This window comes from Aquarana catesbeiana, unplaced genomic scaffold, assembly GCF_042186555.1.
Source record: "Aquarana catesbeiana isolate 2022-GZ unplaced genomic scaffold, ASM4218655v1 unanchor237, whole genome shotgun sequence".
Lineage (NCBI taxonomy): Eukaryota > Metazoa > Chordata > Amphibia > Anura > Ranidae > Aquarana > Aquarana catesbeiana.
Window position 1 is genome coordinate 705370 of NW_027362665.1, and position 20725 is coordinate 726094.

Sequence of the window (20725 nt, forward strand, 5' to 3'; positions counted from 1 at the left end):
GAGTGGGATGTGCATGAGCGCACGTGTCTAGTGGCCCTGGAGTTTATGTCAGCATGTGGGTGCAGCAACTGCAGGAGATGATGGGTGCCATAGTAGGGAGAGGGTAGGAGTGAGGGTGATATGTGCATGCTGCAGGGAAGAGAGGAGGGGTAGAGTAAAGATAATTTGAGGATAGAAGACACCAATGTGAGAAGGAAGAGAATAAGGAGCATGTTAGTGGATAGAGAGTGGGAAACTAACCTAATATAAAATACATTTCAAAGTTGGTTTGCTTGTCGTCTTGCAGAGTGGAGCAGAGTTCCTGTTGTTCATGCAGCTTTAGTTATCCTGCTTTCGTTAAACTGCGTCGGTGAAACTGTGCATCACTCGTGACAGAGCCACTCAGGAAAGAGCCATGATGTCTGCGCCATGCCCCTGTCTGCACCACCCCATAAGCTGCCATAAATTTATAGACAGCCTAAGCTGGGATGCATTTCTCAGTTGGTCATTATTGGGTCTGATGTGAGACACCTGAATATGGGGAGGAGATGGCCAGGGCCAGGCCAGACACAGGCTAGGGTCGTAAAGCTAATTACCTCTCTTGATCACTCAAGCCACATGGAGTTGAGAATCAATCACCAGTAATATTGCTATTGCAGTGTGTTTGTTATAGAGCTAGCAGTAAATAGGGAAGTTTAAAGATATGGCAGCAGGAGACAATTACCAAAAATATTAATAGCAGACTCAGCAAAGCCAGTTCAGTAGGGATGTACAGTTGAATAGGAGATAGGAGACAATTACCAAAAATATTAATAGCAGACACAGCAAAGTCAGTTCAGTAGGGATGTACAGTTGAATAGGAGACAATTACCAAAAATATTAATAGCAGACTCAGCAAAGCCAGTTCAGTAGGGATGTACAGTTGGATAGGAGACAATTACCATAAATACTAATAGCAGACTCAGCAAAGCCAGTTCAGTAGGGATGTACAGTTGGATAGGAGACAATTACCATAAATACTAATAGCAGACTCAGCAAAGCCAGTTCAGTAGGGATGTACAGTTGGATAGGAGATAGGAGACAATTACCAAAAATATTAATAGCAGACTCAGCAAAGCCAGTTCAGTAGGGATGTACAGTTGGATAGGAGATAGGAGACAATTACCAAAAATATTAATAGCAGACTCAGCAAAGCCAGTTCAGTAGGGATGTACAGTTGAATAGGAGATAGGAGACAATTACCAAAAATACTAATAGCAGACTCAGCAAAGCCAGTTCAGTAGGGATGTACAGTTGGATAGGAGATAGGAGACAATTACCAAAAATATTAATAGCAGACTCAGCAAAGCCAGTTCAGTAGGGATGTACAGTTGGATAGGAGATAGGAGACAATTACCAAAAATATTAATAGCAGACTCAGCAAAGCCAGTTCAGTAGGGATGTACAGTTGAATAGGAGATAGGAGACAATTACCAAAAATACTAATAGCAGACTCAGCAAAGCCAGTTCAGTAGGGATGTACAGTTGGATAGGAGATAGGAGACAATTACCTGTAAAAGAGCAGAGAAGACATGATCAGAATTGATAACTGCGTCGGTGAAACTGCGCATCACTCGTGACAGAGCCACTCAGGAAAGAGCCATGATGTCTGCGCCATGCCCCTGTCTGCGCCACCCCATAAGCTGCCATAAATTTATAGACAGCCTAAGCTGGGATGCATTTCTCAGTTGGTCATTATTGGGTCTGATACGTAGGTATCACATTAATATTACAATTGTACATTTATGGTAACAAGGGGCGTTACATAGGCAGGCTAATTCTAATCAGGACTGGAAAGAATGTAAACATGTACTGAAAGCATTATTGGTGCCGTGTGCACAGTGAGGGCAGTGTGCAATACATACAAAATACAATACAATTATATACAGAACTTACAAATTTCCATTACAATAGCATAGAAAAACAATAGACTAAAATATATATATATATATAATTATAATTTTTTTTCTATGCTTTTTCTTTTCTATTATTTTCTATTCTAGTCTTTTCTATTCAAATTCATTCTATACGAAATTTGAATTTCGAAAGATGGCTTCTGAAGTTCGAATTTTGTATAGAATGAATTTGAATACAAATGAATAGAATAGAAAAACATATATTATATTTTATTCTATTCTGTTCTATTGTTTTTCTATGCTTTACTTTTTCTATTTTTTTCTATTCTATTCTAATCTTTTCCATTCAAATTTTAAAAATTTCTGAAATTCTAATTTCATATAGAATGAATTTGATTAGAAAAACAATAGAACAGAATAGAATAGAATATCTATCATATTTTATTCTGTACTATTGTTTTTCTAGTCTATTCTTTTCTATTCTAATTCATTCTACACAAAATTCGAATTTCGGCAAATGATAGAAAGATATATCTATCTATCTATCTATCTATCATTTGCAGAAAATATCTATATATATATATATATATATATAGATATATATATATATATATCTATATATATATATATCTATATATATATAGATATATATATATATAGATATATATATATATATATAATCTTCTGAAATTCTAATTTGGTACAGAATGAATTAGAATAGTATATATTATATTTGTTTTTTGCTATGCCATTATTTTCTATTCTATTCTAATCTTTTCTATTGGTATTTGATTTAATTCTATACGAATTTCGGAAAATGGTTATATATAGTTTATTTTTTTGAATGCGGGCACATTTTTTCGAATTTGAAACAAAATGAATCCCGAAAACGAAAGCAACTAAACTAATTTAGTTAAATAATGAATCGAAATGAAACTAAACAAATTTTTTCATCCTGCACATGTCTATATACTATATGTTGTAAATTACATACTCCTAACCCCTGCACTATATACTCTATGTTGTACATTATATACTCCTGACCCCTGCACTATATACTCTATGTTGTACATTATATACTCCTGACCCCTGCACTATATACTCTTATGTTGTACATTACATAGTCCTGACTTCTGCTCTCTCCCCTCTACCCACTGCTATATATACTCATAATATGTATTCTCTTTTGTTACACCCATTTCCTACCAGCTGGACGTTTTATATCTGATGATTTGATTGGAGCACAGCAGGAACCTGTGTGTTTCCTCACTCTCTGACTAAGGTCCATGAATAAAGAAATGAACTGGTAGGACATCAGAGGACCCATTTACTAGTTACCTTGAGGGGGGAATTGTGAGATCCTCAGAGACAAAGCTGCCTGATGTGGGCGGAGTCCTGGTTTAGGGGAACCAATCTGCTCATGTCTAGTAATAATCTTTTTAATTCTATTTTAGTAGATGGACGGGAGATGAGGAAAACCTCAGAGGATTGTCTCACTTTGTCTCCAGACTGTAAAGTAGAAGATGAGGACATCACACAGTATAGTCCAGGAGAAAACCCGACTACCTCAAATGTCCATCCGGCACCACACAGTGTAGATGGACCATCGTATTCCTCTTATCCTGAGGAACCTCAGACTGTGAGGGACGGTGCCGTCCTTCCAACAGAGAAGAGCTTTTCCTGTACTGAGTGCGGGAAGTGTTTCCATTCTAAATATCAGCTCAATGTGCATATAAGATCTCACACAGGGGAGAAGCCGTATTCCTGTCCTGAGTGCGGGAAATGTTTTTCAGTGAAGTCCGATCTTTACAAACATCAGAGATCTCACACAGGGGAGAAGCCGTATTCCTGTCCTGAGTGCGGGAAATATTTTTCACAGAAGTGCAGTCTTGACACACATCAGAGATCTCACACGGGGGCGAAGCCATATTCCTGTACTGAGTGCGGGAAATGTTTTTCAGAAAGGTCCAATCTTTACAGACATCAGAGATCTCACTCGGGGGGAAGCCGTATTCCTGTCCTGAGTGCGGGAAATGTTTTTCAATGAAGTCCAGTCTTTCCACACATCAGAAATCTCACACGGGGGAGAAGCCGTTTTCCTGTCCTGAGTGCGGGAAATGTTTTTCACAGAAGTCCAGTCTTTACACACATCAGAGATCTCACATGGGGGAGAAGCCGTATTCCTGTCCTGAGTGCGGGAAATGTTTTTCAGAAAGGTCCAATCTTTACAGACATCAGAGATTTCACATGGGGGAGAAGCCGTATTCCTGTCCTGAGTGCGGGAAATATTTTTCACAGAAGTCCAGTCTTTACACACATCAGAGATCTCACATGAGGGAGAAGCCGTATTCCTGTCCTGAGTGCGGGAAATGTTTTTCACAGAAGTCCAATCTTGACACACATCAGAGATCTCACACAGGGGAGAAGCCCCTTTCCTGTCCTGAGTGAGGTAATTGTTCCTCACTAAAGTCCTGTCTTCCTGAACATCAGGAAACCACACAACCCTTGATGTGTATTAGTGCCTTGGGTGTGGGAAATGTTTTCTATATGAATGTTGCTGGACATCACAGCTCTCATGTGAGGAAGAAGCACACCCTGATATACACCTCAGATATACTCCATGGCTGGACTTAATCATGTAATAAACAGTTCATAAGAAGTTTAGAGATCACCAAAGACATGGATGAAGTGTTGTACCGTGTTGGCCATTGATAGCAGTAGAAAAACAAAAATGGAGTCATTGCCTCTCATTGGCTGAGTACATTTTGTGGTGTAAAATTTCACAGACACTCATAGGTTTATTTTAACCACTTGAGCCCCGGACCATTATGCTGCCTAAGGACCAGAGGTCTTTTTCCAATTTGGCACTGCGTCGCTTTAACTGCTAATTGCGCGGTCATGCAATGCTGTACCCAAACGAAATTTGCGTCCTTTTCTTCCCACAAATAGAGCTTTCTTTTGATGGTATTTGATCACCTCTGCGGTTTTTATTTTTTGCGCTATAAACGGAAAAAGACCGAAAATTTTGAAAAAAAATGATATTTTCTACTTTTTGTTATAAAAAAAATCCAATAAACTAAATTTTAGTCATACATTTAGGCCAAAATGTATTCGGCCACATGTCTTTGGTAAAAAAAATGTCAATAAGCGTATATTTATTGGTTTGCGCAAAAGTTATAGCGTCTACAAACTAGGGTACATTTTCTGGAATTTACACAGCTTTTAGTTTATGACTGCCTATGTCATTTCTTGAGGTGCTAAAATGGCAGGGCAGTACAAAACCCCCCCAAATGACCCCATTTTGGAAAGTAGACACCCCAAGGAAATTGCTGAGAGGCATGTTGAACCCATTGAATATTTATTTTTTTTGTCCCAAGTGATTGAAAAATGACAAAAAAAAAAAAAAATATTTACAAAAAGTCGTCACTAAATGATATATTGCTCACACAGGCCATGGGCATATGTGGAATTGCACCCCAAAATACATTTAGCTGCTTCTCCTGAGTATGGGGATACCACATGTGTGGGACTTTTTGGGAGCCTAGCCGCGTACGGGGCCCCGAAAACCAATCACCGCCTTCAGGATTTCTAAGGGTGTAAATTTTTGCTTTCACTCTTCACTGCCTATCACAGTTTCGGAGGCCATGGAATGCCCAGGTGGCACAAAACCCCCCAAAATGACCCCATTTTGGAAAGTAGACACCCCAAGCTATTTGCTGAGAGGCATATTGAGTCCATGGAATATTTTATATTTTGACACAAGTTGCGGGAAAGTGACACTTTTTTTTTTTTTTTTTTCATAAAGTTGTCACTAAATGATATATTGCTCACACAGGCCATGGGCATATGTGGAATTGCACCCCAAAATACATTTAGCTGCTTCTCCTGAGTATGGGGATACCACATGTGTGGGACTTTTTGGGAGCCTAGCCGCGTACTGGACCCCGAAAACCAATCACTGCCTTCAGGATTTCTAAGGGTGAAAATTTTTGATTTCACTCTTTACTGCCTATCACAGTTTCGGAGGCCATGGAATGCCCAGGTGGCACAAAACCCCCCCAAATGACCCCATTTTGGAAAGTAGACACCCCAAGCTATTTGCTGAAAGGCATGGTGAGTATTTTGCAGCTCTCATTTGTTTTTGAAAATGAAGAAAGACAAGAAAAAACATTTTTTTTTTTTCTTTTTTCAATTTTCAAAACTTTGTGACAAAAAGTGAGGTCTGCAAAATACTCACTATACCTCTCAGCAAATAGCTTGGGGTGTCTACTTTCCAAAATGGGGTCATTTGGGGGGGTTTTGTGCCACCTGGGCATTCCATGGCCTCCGAAACTGTGATAGGCAGTGAAGAGTGAAATCAAAAATTCACGCCCTTAGAAAGCCTGAAGGCGGTGCTTGGTTTTCGGGGTCCCGTACGCGGCTAGGCTCCCAAAAAGTCTCACACATGTGGTATCCCCGTACTCAGGAGAAGCAGCAGAATGTATTTTGGGGTGTAATTTCACATATTTCCATGGCATGTTTGAGCAATATATCATTTAGTGACAACTTTGTGCAAAAAAAAAAAAAAAAAAAAAAATTTGTCTCTTTCCCGCAACTTGTGTCGCAATATAAAATATTCCATGGACTCGACATGCCTCTCAGCAAATAGCTTGGGGTGTCTACTTTCCAAAATGGGGTCATTTGGGGGGGTTTTGAACTGTCCTGGCATTTTATGCACAACATTTAGAAGCTTATGTCACACATCACCCACTCTTCTAACCACTTGAAGACAAAGCCCTTTCTGACACTTATTGTTTACATGAAAAAGTTTTTTTTTTTTGCAAAAAAATTACTTTGAACCCCCAAACATTATATATTTTTTTAAAGCAAATGCCCTACAGATTAAAATGGTGGGTGTTTCATTTTTTTTTTTCACACAGTAATTGCGCAGCGATTTTTCAAACGCATTTTTTGGGGAAAAAACACACTTTTTTTAATTTTAATGCACTAAAACACGCTATATTGCCCAAATGTTTGATGAAATAAAAAAGATGATCTTAGGCCGAGTACATGGATACCAAACATGACATGCTTTAAAATTGCGCACAAACGTGCAGTGGCAACAAAATAAATACATGTTTAAAAGCCTTCAAAAGCCTTTACAGGTTACCACTTTAGATTTACAGAGGAGGTCTACTGGAAAAATTACTGCACTCGATCTGGCCTTCGCGGTGATACCTCACATGCATGGTGCAATTGCTGTTTATGTTTGACGACAGACCACCGCTTGCGTTCGCCTTAGCGCGAGAGCAGGGGGCGACAGGGGTGTTTTTTTTTGTTTTTTTTTTTTCTTTATTATTTTTTTGCTTTTTTAATCTTACTTTTAAACTGTTCCTTTCATATTTTTTTTTTTAATCATTTTTATTGTTATCTCGGGGAATGTAAATATCCCCTATGATAGCAATAGGTAGTGACAGGTACTCTTTTTTGAAAAAATTGTGGTCTATTAGACCCTAGATCTCTCCTCTGCCCTCAAAGCATCTGACCACACCAAGATCGGTGTGATAAAATGCTTCCCCAATTTCCCAATGGCGCTATTTACATCCGGCGAAATCTAAGTCATGAAATACTCGTAGCTTCCGGTTTCTTAGGCCATAGAGATGTTTGGAGCCACTCTGGTCTCTGATCAGCTCTATGGTCAGCTGGCTGAATCACCGGCTGCATTCTCAGGTTCCCTGTTGAGACAGGAGAGCCAGAGAAAAACACGGAAGACGGTGGGGGGGGGGGGGGCATTCCCTCCCACGGCTTGTAAAAGCAGTCTAGAGGCTAATTAGCCGCTAGGATTGCTTTTACATGAAAGCCGACCGCTGGCTGAAAAGAATGATACCAAGATGATACCTAAACCTGCAGGCATCATTCTGGTATAACCACTCAAAGTCGTGAATGGCGTACCTGAAGACAAAAAAATGGTTAACAATGGTTAACAATAAAGCACAGTAAAGTGTAAATAATTACACACCTGAAAAACAAACATGATAAAACATAATAACAATAACAATAACAATAAAACATTGCAGAATAGAATACAGTAAAAAAGAGCAGAACAATAGAGAGAGAGAATAGAGAGAGAGAGAACAATAAAACAACAACTATTTTTTTTTATTTCATATTTTTTTTTTTTTTTACACTTTTTTTGTAACTAACTTTTATAACGGTAACCGGTTCCAGGTTCGGGTCTCTCAAAATGCGATGGCATCTTGGGAGACCCTGTGAAAGTGTGCCTAGTCTGTGCAATGCTGTACCCTACGCTAATACTCAACTAGTGAATGGTAGCGTTCAAAACATTCACCAATGCAAGACCAGGATTGTCAGGACAGGAGGGACAATAATAGCGGGTGTCACGCCTATATCCGCGCTTGCTGCAGACACGACATCTTTTTTGGGGGGTTCGTTGGGTAGGGGTACTCGGGAGGACATAAAAATGCCTCTCATGCAGCCGACTGCATTTGGTTGGGGATGTGAATGGGGGAAGTACGGGCGCTGCAGAAGCGGTGGGTTCCCAATTAGGATTGGCGAATGCAGCAGGAAGGGCACTATGGGCACGATGGGCCTGTGTTTGTCTTTTTGGTGGCAGCGGGACACTACTTGTGCTTGCCACCTCACCAGCTTGAACTGCACTTATGGGACTCGCCACGTCACCACGTGTTACTGCAGTGCTGGTTTGACTACGACCGGGGTGTACTAGGCCGCTGGCGCTTGCCAGTTCACCAAAACGCTACCAAAAAATGTTAGCGATTGCAGGGATCAGGCCTGACTCTGCGAACGCTGCAGTTATGCGTTTAGTGTTTTGTAAGTGTCAGTGATCGATCGATACTGCACTTGGGTGGGCTGGGCCGGGCCGGGCGGAGGGGCAAAACGCAGGTGCTAGCAGGTATCTGGGCTGATCCCGCTAACACTGCGTTTTTGGGAACCCTAAACTGCTGGTGACGCTAGTATAGATCTGATCGGATCAGATATTGATGCGATCAGATACTATACCACTAAGGGAGGTGTACGGTGCGTGCGTGGGTGTTAGCGGTACTGGCGCTAATCTGACGCTGCCTGGGGCTGGTGCTTGCCAGTTCACCAAAACGCTACAAAAAAAACTGTTAGCGATCGCAGGGATCAGGCCTGACTCTGCGAACGCTGCAGTTATGCGTTTAGTGTTTTGTAAGTGTCAGTGATCGATCGATACTGCACTTGGGTGGGCTGGGCTGGGCCGGGCGGAGGGGCAAAACGCAGGTGCTAGCAGGTATCTGGGCTGATTCCGCTAACACTGCGTTTTTGGGAACCCTAAACTGCTGGGGACGCTAGTATAGATCTGATCGGATCAGATATTGATCCGTTCAGATACTATACCACTAAGGGAGGCGTATGCTGCGTGCGTGGGTGTTAGCGGTACTGGCGCTAACCTGACGCCTGGGGCTGGTGCTTGCCAGTTCACCAAAATGCTACCAAAAAAACTGTTAGCGATCGCAGGGATCAGGCCTGACTCTGCGAACGCTGCAGTTATGCGTTTAGTGTTTTGTAAGTGACAGTGATCGATCGATACTGCACTTGGGTGGGCTGGGCGGAGGCACAAAACGCAGGTGCTAGCAGGTATCTGGGCTGATCCCGCTAACACTGCGTTTTTGGGAACCCTAAACTGCTGGGGACGCTAGTATAGATCTGATCGGATCAGATATTGATCCGTTCAGATACTATACCACTAAGGGAGGCGTATGCTGCATGCGTGGGTGTTAGCGGTACTGGCGCTAATCTGACGCTGCCTGGGGCGACGCATATCACCGCCGGGCGATCAGGGGGCTAAACCTTTATTTGGTAATAAACGGCGGGTGCCCTGACACTATAAAAAATAAACGAACTAACCAGCGTCACCCGTAACGGTTATACGGTGATCAGTGGTGAAAGGGTTAACTAGGGGGCAATCAAGGGGTTAAAACATTTATTAGGTAGTATATGGGGGTCCCTGACGCTATAAAACGCTGACGGCGAACCTAAATATTTACCTCACTAACTAGCGTCACCAGCGACACTAATACAGCGATCAGAAAAATGATCGCTTAGCGACACTGGTGACAGGGGGTGATCAAGGGGTTAAAACTTTATTAGGGGGGGTTAGGGGGGTACCCTAGACCTACAGGGGGGTAATACTCACTGTCCCAACACTGTAACTGTCACAAACTGACACTATGCAGTAATCAGAAAAAAAAAAAAAAAAAAAAACTGCTGGTGTCAGTTTGTGACAGGGGGGGGGGGGGGTGATTGGGGGGGGATCGGGGGGCGATCGGGGGGGGGGGATCGGGGTGTTTTGTGTGCCTGGCATGTTCTACTGTGTGTGTGTGTGTTGGTGCACTCACATAGATGTCTTCTCTCCTCGGGCCGGAACGGAAAATACCGACCCGAGGGGAGATGACATCACTTCCTTTGCTGCTGTTTAGCATACAGCAGCAAAGGAGTGTTTTCATTGGCCGGCGGCGATCGCGAGGGGGGGGCCACGAACGGATGGTCTCCCCCTCATCACCGATCGCCGCTGGACAAAAGACGACCGCCTCGGGCACCGGGGGGGGTCCGATCGGACCCCCCACCCGCGGAAGGCAAATCACGTACCCTGTACGTGATTTTGCCTGTCCGTGCCACTTTGCCGACGTACATCGGCGTGAGGCGGTCGTCAAGTGGTTAAAATAAAGAGTTGAACAAATGTGACCAGCATTATGCTCATTGGCTCCATCTAGTGGCCATGAGGTATTGTGCTTTTTTTTACTGATTGAGGCAAAATGTCTTATAATGGCCACTAGATGGAGTTGATGATCATAGGAAATCACTAAGTTAAATTACGGCCAGAATTTGTAACGAGTGGATGAATGTTTGTCACATTTCTCCAACATATTTTCTTTACATAGATCCCTTATTTTCCTTTGTCAGGAATAGTTTCATACTAGTACCTGAGATCATACTCATGCACTAATAATTACAGTAGACATTGCAGGATATAAGTTATTTAAACCAACAGTATTAACTGGTTCCCGCCCAGCCTAAAGTACAATGATGGTGGGACTGCTATTGTTCTGGGAGGACATCATACGACATGCTACCATTCTTGATGAACATGTGTGCTCACAGAGACGAGTAGCGAGGCGATCGGTGGTGCGCTGTGCCCCTTGGACACTGTGCATCACCGTTTGTGGTAAAGAGCTGATGACGTAGGTCCTTTACCATGTGATCAGCTGTGTCCAATCACATGTAAACAAATGCTGGTTATTGGCATTTCCTTTCCTCAGCGCTGTCAGTGTTACGTGGCATCTGTACAGTTATGACGTGTTTGTTCATCTTAAAGCTCTTCCCTCCCTCCTCCTTCTTCCCAAGATATTATCCTCCAGGATATCCGGCTGTATATATCTGGACCCCACTTATTGTTTTCCCTAGGATAACAGGGTGAGACTCCGCTATGCTGTTTTTGGTTTGGCTGAGCCCCTAAGTGTAACAAGCATTGCCATTGTGTTGCAGGGGTTGTTTGGAAGATGTGGAATATACCCCGTCACACATAGTATTATTGGCTCCTAGGGATATTGCTACATAGCCATGGATTACATTGGAACCCACAGTTGATTATCTATATTGGATGTAAGTGGCAATTTATGGGGTGAGATATCACAAATGTGCATACAATGGTGGCCTACATCTTGGTTTCTCTGTTTTTGTAGAATGATCTCCTGTTTATACATGTGGATGTTCATCTTACTACCCACATTCTGGAACACTTGATGTAGGAAACTTACAAGATATTGGAAAGAATATTGATGTAAGCTGTGCTGTCTACAAATATATAATCTAATAAAGTGTGTAATATGAATGACAGTATTGAAATATAAATATATACTTACCTTATCTTGTGTTTGTCTGTTTGATAGTGATGTTTCCCTCAAAAGCATACAGTCCTGAAAAAGCTATTCAGGGAAACGCGTTAACCGTTGGACAAGATCATCTGGACTATACAGAATATTGTTACACCTAATTAGTTGATGGTCATTGGTGTCCTGTATGATATATGGGGAAACATTACATATACAGGATATATTCCTCTAGTGGACATTTGTGAAAGTATATATATATATATATATTATTTTTTATTTTTCTTAAACATGTTTGTAATAAAATAATCTTTTTATATCAAGTTGTATGTCTCATGTTGTGTCTTTTTAAAGTGGAAGTCCAGTCAAAAATGATAATTTTTCTATTATTTATATGTAAAATATCTTTATCTTTGACATTATTCATTTTCTGTATAGCAGATTGTGTCGCTTAGAAAGTCTAATTAAAGCCAGACAATCAGCTTCTTCCTGTTCTTCAGGGACAACCTTATTTCCATTTATCTGAATTCTGCATGGGGGCCTCTCACTTCCTGAAAACGTTGTGCTTCTCTTCTACACAGGCATGCCTACTGTTCATACTAACCACCCCGCCCCACCCCCATCCCTCCTATCCTTAGTGAGACAGAGAAGGAGAACTTCCTGTTTTGGTTCCTAGCTGCCTGAGAGTGACAGAGAACAGGCAATCCTGGTAAGTATGTTCTGCTTAGTGCAGCACATGGCGGCCCACACAGAGACACACACTTCTTACAAACCATTATATGGCTCCAAATTTCAAGTGGAGGTCCAGTCAAAAATAAGATTTTTCCCATCTATGCGCCTTTGAAAATCAGCAACTTTGAAAAGGTGCCTGCACTACTTTGTTGCAACTTTTGATGCGACTTTGATCCAGAGTGTAAAATTGTTTAAAGCTGCACTCAGTTGCACTCTAAATTGCACAACTTTGGAGTGGCACTAGTGGAAACGTAGGCCAAGGCTAGAGTGCGACTTTGATGCGACTGAGTGCAGCTTTGATCCAACGTTACACTTTCTGGATCAAAGTCGCATCAAAGCATCGCAGGTACCTTTTCAAAGTTGCTGATTTTCAAAGTCACATAGATGGGAACGGGTGCTATTGAAATCAATGGGCTGTGACTTGTCATGCAACTTTGTGTCCAAAATCGCATGACAGGTCGCACTAGTGGAAACAGAGCCTTAGTGTGGTTGCCTGTACTGTGATCATTGTAGACTGTGAGCTAAGACCCCCAGAGCACTTCCAGCTACACTGGCAGCCCCCCCTTGTGTCCAGCTCCCTTCTCCTGTGCTAGTCTTCATTCAAAGCCCAGCACAGCTATACTGTATATGTGCACTGCACCTCCCCCTGTGTCCTGTGTAGATGAGGCTTTTTATTTCTTCATTTTCTCATGAATTAGGATGTAATTTTTTTCATTTTGAGACATAAAATTATTCGGTTCGCAACAAAACTTGTGAACAGGCAAAAAATTGTGCACATGGGGGGGACCCAGGTCCTGCCCCAGGGGACATGCATCAATTAAACAAAAAAGGTTTTTAAAACAACTGTTTTTTTCAGGAGCAGTGATTTTCATAATGCATAAAGTGAAACAATAAAAATGAAATATTCCTTCAACTATCATGCCTGGGTGGTGTCCTTAGTCTGCCTGTAAAGTAGCGCATCTGTGTGATGTGTTTTACAGTCCCGCAGAAAAATGGCATTGCTAAAGGAAAAAATGTAATTTAAAACTGCTCGCGGCTGTAATGTATTGCCAGACCCCGGCAATATAGATAAAAAATGATTGAAGAAATAATTTTTTTAAAAAAGAGCGTTGGATCCCCACTCCAAAATCCATACCAGACTCTTATCCGAGCAAGCAGCCTTTAAAAACCCCTACCCATTCACCCAAAAAAGTGTCAAAAAGTTAAAACCACAAAAGACATTTTTTGACAATTCCTTTATTTAAAAAGAAAAAAAAAGTGTCCCAGGATGTCAAACCATCTTCAACCGCCTAATGAACCCGAAAAATAGAAAAAAAAACTGAAAATACTCCGCCAACATGGGATGTCTCCTGGCCACTGCTCTATTTTTGCTGTGACAGCTCTTATATAGGCAAGGGTGGGGTCACCCGCTGATGTAACTGGATGACCCTGCCCTCCTCTGATGGCACATGTCAGAAGGGGTGAGGTCACTCTGTTATGTCACCGGGTGGCCCCACCCTTGCCTATATAACAGCTGTCACAGCCAAGAGACAGCAGTCAGCAGGACTCCTCTCATTGAGGCAGAGGTGAGTTTTTTTTTCTATTTTTTGGGTTCGATAGGCAGTGTGATTGAAGATGGATGGACATCGCAGTACATTTTTTTCTTTTTTTAATAAAAGAATTATCGAAAACTGTGTATTACTTTTTGACACTTTTTTTGGTGAATGGCTAGGGGTAAAATGTGCCCAATACCCATTTACATGGGGGGCCGGGATCTGGGGGCCCCCTTCTTCCCCCTCTCCTTTCCTGCGGCCTGCCAAGTTGCATGCTCGGTTAAGGGTCTGGTATGGATTTGCAGTATGTATGGATTTTTGTATGGAACTGCAGTATATATACTATACGGACTGCACTTTATACTCTGCAGAAAAATTGGGCCTTAGGTGTTGGTGGTGTCAGAACACTGTAAAAAGATTGTAATTACATGCCCCTGTTAAACAGGGGAAGAAAAATCGGGCCTGGGTGGTGGTGGTGCCCTAAACCAAAAATATTGTTGGAGGCTAGCATCATCAAGATTCAGGAGGAATAGGATATTCAATCAGTTACATCAGCATCAGCGGTTTGATAGCTGCTGATCCAGGACTGATTCAATTTTCTAAATGTGAGCCTATTGCCGCGTACACACGGTCGGACTTTTCATCTACAAAAGTCCAACGGACGCCGACGGACTAAAGCTGGCTGGTAATCCGATCGTGTGTGGGCTTCTCCGGACTTTCAGCAGACTTTTTCAGCCTCAAATCCGACGGACTTTAGATTTGAAACATGCTTCAAATCTTTACGTCGTAACTACGACGGACCCCGAAATCCGCTCGTCTGTGTGCTAGTCCGACGGACAAAAACCCATGCTAGGGCAGCTATTGGCTACTGGCTATGAACTTCCTTATTTTAGTCCGGTGTACGTCATCACGTACGAATCCGTCGGACTTTTGTGTGGTCGTGTGTAGGCAAGTCCGTTCGTTAGAAAGTCTGCTGCAAGTCCGCCGAAAGTCCGCCGGAAGTCTGTCGGACAGGCTGTCAGACTTTTGTAGACGAAAAGTCTGACCGTGTGTACGCGGCATATCAATGGAGTCTGTGGACAGGAGTCTCTTTGATCTGTTACAAACCCTCCAGCAGCACTGAATGGGTGTTCAGAAAGATGCAGGACAGGCCAGTAGCTCGATTGCATATTGAGCAAGTTATGGCCAGTAGTCCATCCTCAAGACCCAGTAACCCAGTGGATGCTCTGTTGGAAAGATCTCCAAGCCTGCTCTTGCCCCTAGATATTCCTGCACCATATAATGCAGATGCTGGCGATGGTTGCTTGAATCAGACCTTGGCGCTGAGGACTGAAAAATTGTTTAAAGGCATCGGTCAGCCAGCCACCTTCTCTACCGCTCTTTCTCTGAACGAAGAACCGAACGAAGCCTCAGAAACACGTTGTCCAGCACCAGGAAATGGTAACTTCCCAGGGTCTGGAAAGGCATTACACAAACTTTTCTTCAAGGCCTCCTGAAGATGATTCATTCTCTGCTCCCTCTGTGAAGGCAAGATGAGTTCTGCAACTTTACCCTTATAACAAGGGAACACCGCCCGGTTTGGTTCTCACCAGAACATGCAAACAGGCAAAAAATTCATACGAACACTATTAAAGTCTATGGGACATGAACATGAAAAACCAAAAGTGCTCATTTTAAAGTCTTATATGCAAGTTATTGCCATAAAAAGTGTATGGGGACCCGGGTCCTGCCCCAGGGGACATATATCAATGCAAAAAAAAGTTTTAAAAACAGCCATTTTTTTTCAGGAGCAGTGATTTCAATAATGCTTAAAGTGAAACAATAAAAAAAGGAAATATTCCTTTAAAAAATGTGCCTGGGGGTGTCCTTAGTATGCCCTCAAAGTAGCACAATACCACAGCAAAATGACGTTTCTAAAGAAATAAAGTAATTTAAAACTGCTTGTGGCTGTAATGAATTGTCGGGTCTTGGCAATACAGATAAAACTCATTGAAAAAAACAACATGGGTCCCCCCCAGTCCATTACCAGGCGGCCCTTTGGGTCTGGTATGAATATTAAGGGGAACCCAGCACCAAAATTTAAAGAAAAAATGAGTGTGGGGTCCCCCCAAAATCCATACCAGGCCCTTCAGGTCTGGTATGGATTTTAGGGGAACTCTGCGTCAAAATAAAAAAAAGGCGTAGGGGTCCCCCCTAAAATCCATACCAGACCCTTATCCAAGCATGCAACCTGGCAGGCTGCATGAAAAGAGGGGGGATGAAAGAGCGCCCCCCCTCCTGAACTGTACCAGGCCACATGACCTCAACATGGGGAGGATGCTTTGGGATTGCCCCCAAAGCACATTACGTCACCCATTTATATCACCTGGTGGCCCCGCCCTTAGCTATATAACAGCTGTCATCACAAAAAGGGTTCAGTCGGTGGGAGCCTCCCATGAAGGCAGAGTTGTTGCGTTTTTTTGGGACCTGTCAGCACTGTGATCGAGGATGAATGGACATCGCGAGACAGTTTTTTTTTTTTAATAAAGGACTTGTCCCAACATGACCAGACATGTCCAGACATGAAGGGCCTGGTATGGATTTTGGGGGGACCCCCATGCATTTTATTTTTTTTTTACATTTTGGTGCTGGGTTCCCCTTAATATTCATACCAGACCCAAAGGGCCTGGTAATGGACTGGGGGGGAACCCATGCCGTTTTTTTCAATGATTTGTATCTGTATTGCCAGGATCCATCAATACATTACAGCAGCAATCAGTTTTAAATAACTTTCTTCTCCTTTAGAAATGTCATTTTGCTGTGGTATTGTTCTAAACATGGGAAAAATGCGCCACTTTACAGGCATACTAAGGACACCCCCCAGGTACGATATTTAAAGGAATATTTCATTTTTATTGTTTCACTTTAAGCATTATTAAAATCACTGCTCCTGAAAAAATTGCAGTTTTTAAAACTTTTTTTGAATTGATACATGTCCCCTGGGGCAGGACCCAGGTCCCCAAACACTTTTTATGACAATAACTTGCATATTAACCTTTAAAATTAGCACTTTTGATTATTCATGTTCATGTCCCATAGACTTTAACGGTGTTCGCGTGTTCAAACAAATTTTTTGCCTGTTCACATGTTCTGCAGCGAACCGAACCGGGGGGTGTTCGGCTCATCCCTATTAAAAGCTGACCTAACTTTCAGTGATGTGGCAGGGACCAAGCTTCCGTGTGGCACAGTAGGGGTTCCCTTGTGACAGATCCTCCTTTTGGGGGTTGCTTGCTATGGGTACCTTTTCATAAGCTCCAACCTCCCAATCCACCTTTACACTGTGGTTATATTATAGTGCAGGAGGTAAGAAAAACCTTTTTGTTGGTTTGGACTACAGTCCACTCAGTGGCAGATCTAAAGGCGATTTACCATAAATCGCTTCCTTCATCCTTTGAGGATTTTCTGTGCAAACCTATGATCTTCTACATGATTGCTTGTTTAAGGCCTGCAGATATCTATGTACCTCCAGGCTAAAATGGTGACCACCTCTTCTAGAGGCTGTCTTAATTGGTCTCTAGGGCTGGGCACATTGAGACTTTAGTTGCTGATCAGCCCCACCTGTGTATGAGCTGGCTAGCGTTTGCTCAGTCTCAGAGAATGGAGGTAAGGTAGGACAACAGCTACTATGGTAAGGTGTCCAACCATTTTAGGATTTGTTCCTTCACTGGTGGTGAAGGATTAGTATCTACAGCCCAGGCTATGCCTATGGAATAATTTGCCCCTGTTGGTTATTTCATAAAGGGATACACCATGACTCCTTCTTGGCTGAACACCAGCAGACCTCAGTAGTGAAGGTTTGTCCTTGCTGGGATGTTTTGTGGCACAGCAGAAATACACATTGAGATTGGTGACATCTCTTCTCATAAGGGGTATATTGCTGTACATCAGAAATGCTCTGCACTGAATCTTGTTTGGTGTCCTTTATATCCTAAAGGTACTGCTTTATTTGGCTACAGATCAGAAAAATACAACAATGAAGGTGGTCTGTAGTTTCTGGTTTTGTGCCGCACGGCAGAAACGCACATCATTGAGTCTGGTGACCTCTCTGCTCATAATTGTTATATTGCTGCACATCAGAGATTGAGGACTGTCTGTGGGGTTTTGTGTCCTGTATTACTGCCTTATTGGTTGCTTATCAGAAAGGCAGCAGTGAAGATTGATGGTCCTGATTTGTTGGGTTACATAGCAGAAATACAAATTGAATCTGGGCTAGGAGTAGTACATATACTGCCTTTGGTAATCGGTGCAGCACCACAAAGTGGCGTTGTGCCGATTCAGACTGTGCTATTAACGGCAATGGCTGCCAATTTTAGACATGCGATTTTACATGTTGAGTCGCATGCCAAATCACTTCAATAGGGATGTGCTATCTCTATTCAGAATTGTTATATTGTTGCACATCAGACATATACAAGATTGAAGGTTGTCTGTCCTTTATGTCTTACATATACTGCCTTATTGGCTGCATATCAGAAAGGACACAGCAGTGAAGGTTGATTGTCCTTTTCTGATTGGTTTTTGCTGCTCAGCAGGGAGACACATTGAGGATGGTGACATCTCTGCTCAGTATTGGTATATTACTACACATCAGACATACACAAAGATTGAAGATTGTTTGTGTCCTGTATGTCCTATATTTACTGCCTTATTGGCTGCATATCAGAAAGGCACAGCAGTGAGCGATGTCTTTTCTGTTTCTCATTGATCTACCTTGCTGCTCCTTATGCCGCGTACACACGAGCAGACTTTACGGCAGACTTGGTCCGGCGGACCGGAGTCTGACGGACAATACAATCTTGTGTGGGCTCCAGTGGACTTTTTTTTTTCCCAAAAGTTCGACGGACCTAGAAATGAGACATGTTTCAAATCTGTCCGACGGACTCTAGTCCGGTCGAAAAGTCCGCTCGTCTGTATGCTAGTCTGACGGACTAAAACCGACACTACGGCAGCTATTGGCTACTGGCTATGAACTTCCTTGTTTTAGTCTGGTCATACGTCATCACGTACGAATCCGTCGGACTTTGGCTGATCGTGTGTAGGTTAGTCCGTTCATTCGGAAAGCCCGTCAGAAAGTCCGTCAAAGTCCGCCCGTGTGTACGCCGCATTAGGGATACACAACAGGGGGTTGTTGGCTGCACTCCTCCAGGAAGTCACAGCATTGGGAATCCCTCACTCTTTCGATCTGAAAATTGCAATTTTTTCCTGCGACCTGTGTAATCTTGAGGTCTGTGGATCCAGAAAGCAGGGACTGCTGGAGGCGCTGCGACCTGGAGTCACACAGACACGAGTGGTACCCATTGCAAGCCATAGTGCATGACTTTTCTCATGCGTCTTGCAGTCCCAAGTCGCAGGTTGGGTCACACGGGTGTGGGAGCCCTAAGCTTATCTGTCCCTTCTGGGTGAGGTTTTGCTACACAGCAGGAATACTCATCATGGAGTTATTGCCTTATTTTGCAGTACACCAGAAAGATCGCAGCTGTGAAGACTGTCTATTTTTTCTCTGTTTTTTTTCTATGTTTTTATGTTGCTGCACAGCAGAAATACTCAACATTGAAGCTTGTTGGTGCTTTCTGTTTCATATTGCCTTACCTTACTGCACTTCAGAAAAACACAATGCTGCAGGTTGCTTGTGTCCTTTCTCAGTGTTGGTTCTATCTGACTGCACTACAGAACTGCATACCAGAAAAGATTGTCTTGTGTTCCATATTATTTTACCCTGTGGCACAGCAGAAATGAAAAACATGGGAGTTGGTGGGGTTTTTCCCGCGTTCATATTGATCTTATAACTGAACTTGGTGGTTTGTGAGAAATGCACAACATAGAAGTATTGGGTCTTTCTGTCTTATATTTATGGCCTTGTTTTGCTGTACATCAGTAAGACACCACAGTAAAGGGGGTTCCCGTCCTTTATGTATATATATCAGTTATGACCTAGCTAGCTGCACCTCAAAATACGCAGCATTTAGGGTTTGCTTGTGTCTTTAATGTTTTTACATCTTGGCCGCACATCAGAAAACCAAACTGTGAGGACTGTCTACGTTGAATTTCAGATTTTGGTCTCTTCCCATATTTGATATGTTGGTTTATCTAGCCACACTCCGATACACAACATTGTTGTCTATGCTTGTGTCCCTTCTGTATAAATCTATTGGGCTGTGCCCACAATCTATGGCCTTTATATTTGTGATATTATTAATGCATGTATCATCTTTTCCTTATTTCAGACCTTCTTTTCTGTGGAGGGGCCAGGAGTTTTGGCTGCAGACGTCACATGTCAGAAAGCCTCAGCCCCTTACATTCAGGGATGCCAGAACCATTTTCTAGGGTTGAAACCCAGTAGGGTTATAGGACACTGGAGGAAGGTGATAAAAAAAAATCACCCTGTTTAGTAAGAACTTGGGAAGTTCTGTTCAAAGGAGTATTTTGGCCTGAAGATGAAGAATAAAAATATATCACCTGACCTGTATACCAGACCGAATAGGTTACGGCTCGGTACATGGCCTTCATTTCACCCTCCTAGCAGAACTAGATGTAGCAATATGAGTGTTCTACTCCTGCTATGCAAACAAGATATTTTGGGGGCACACCCTAAAAGATGCATTAAGATGGTGCAGCTATAAGACCATACAGTAGAAGAAAATATTACAGCGCACACATGAAAAAAAGACATTTACCCCCA

General features: G+C 42.6%; 2 protein-coding genes across 2 annotated transcripts in view; one reads left to right on the forward strand and one right to left on the reverse strand.

Annotated features, from left to right (window-relative positions):
* Positions 1-20725, reverse strand: part of LOC141122060 (uncharacterized) — a 396180-nt gene that overhangs the window by 162854 nt on the left and 212601 nt on the right. The window lies entirely within an intron of this gene.
* LOC141122051 (uncharacterized) overlaps positions 3282-20725 on the forward strand; it is a 48847-nt gene continuing 31403 nt past the window's right edge. Inside the window, 3 exon segments of the mRNA XM_073611846.1 lie at positions 3282-3871; positions 3874-4318; positions 20271-20319. Of these exon segments, the coding sequence (XP_073467947.1) occupies positions 3295-3871; positions 3874-4318; positions 20271-20319 (1071 nt within the window). The 5' untranslated portion in view covers positions 3282-3294.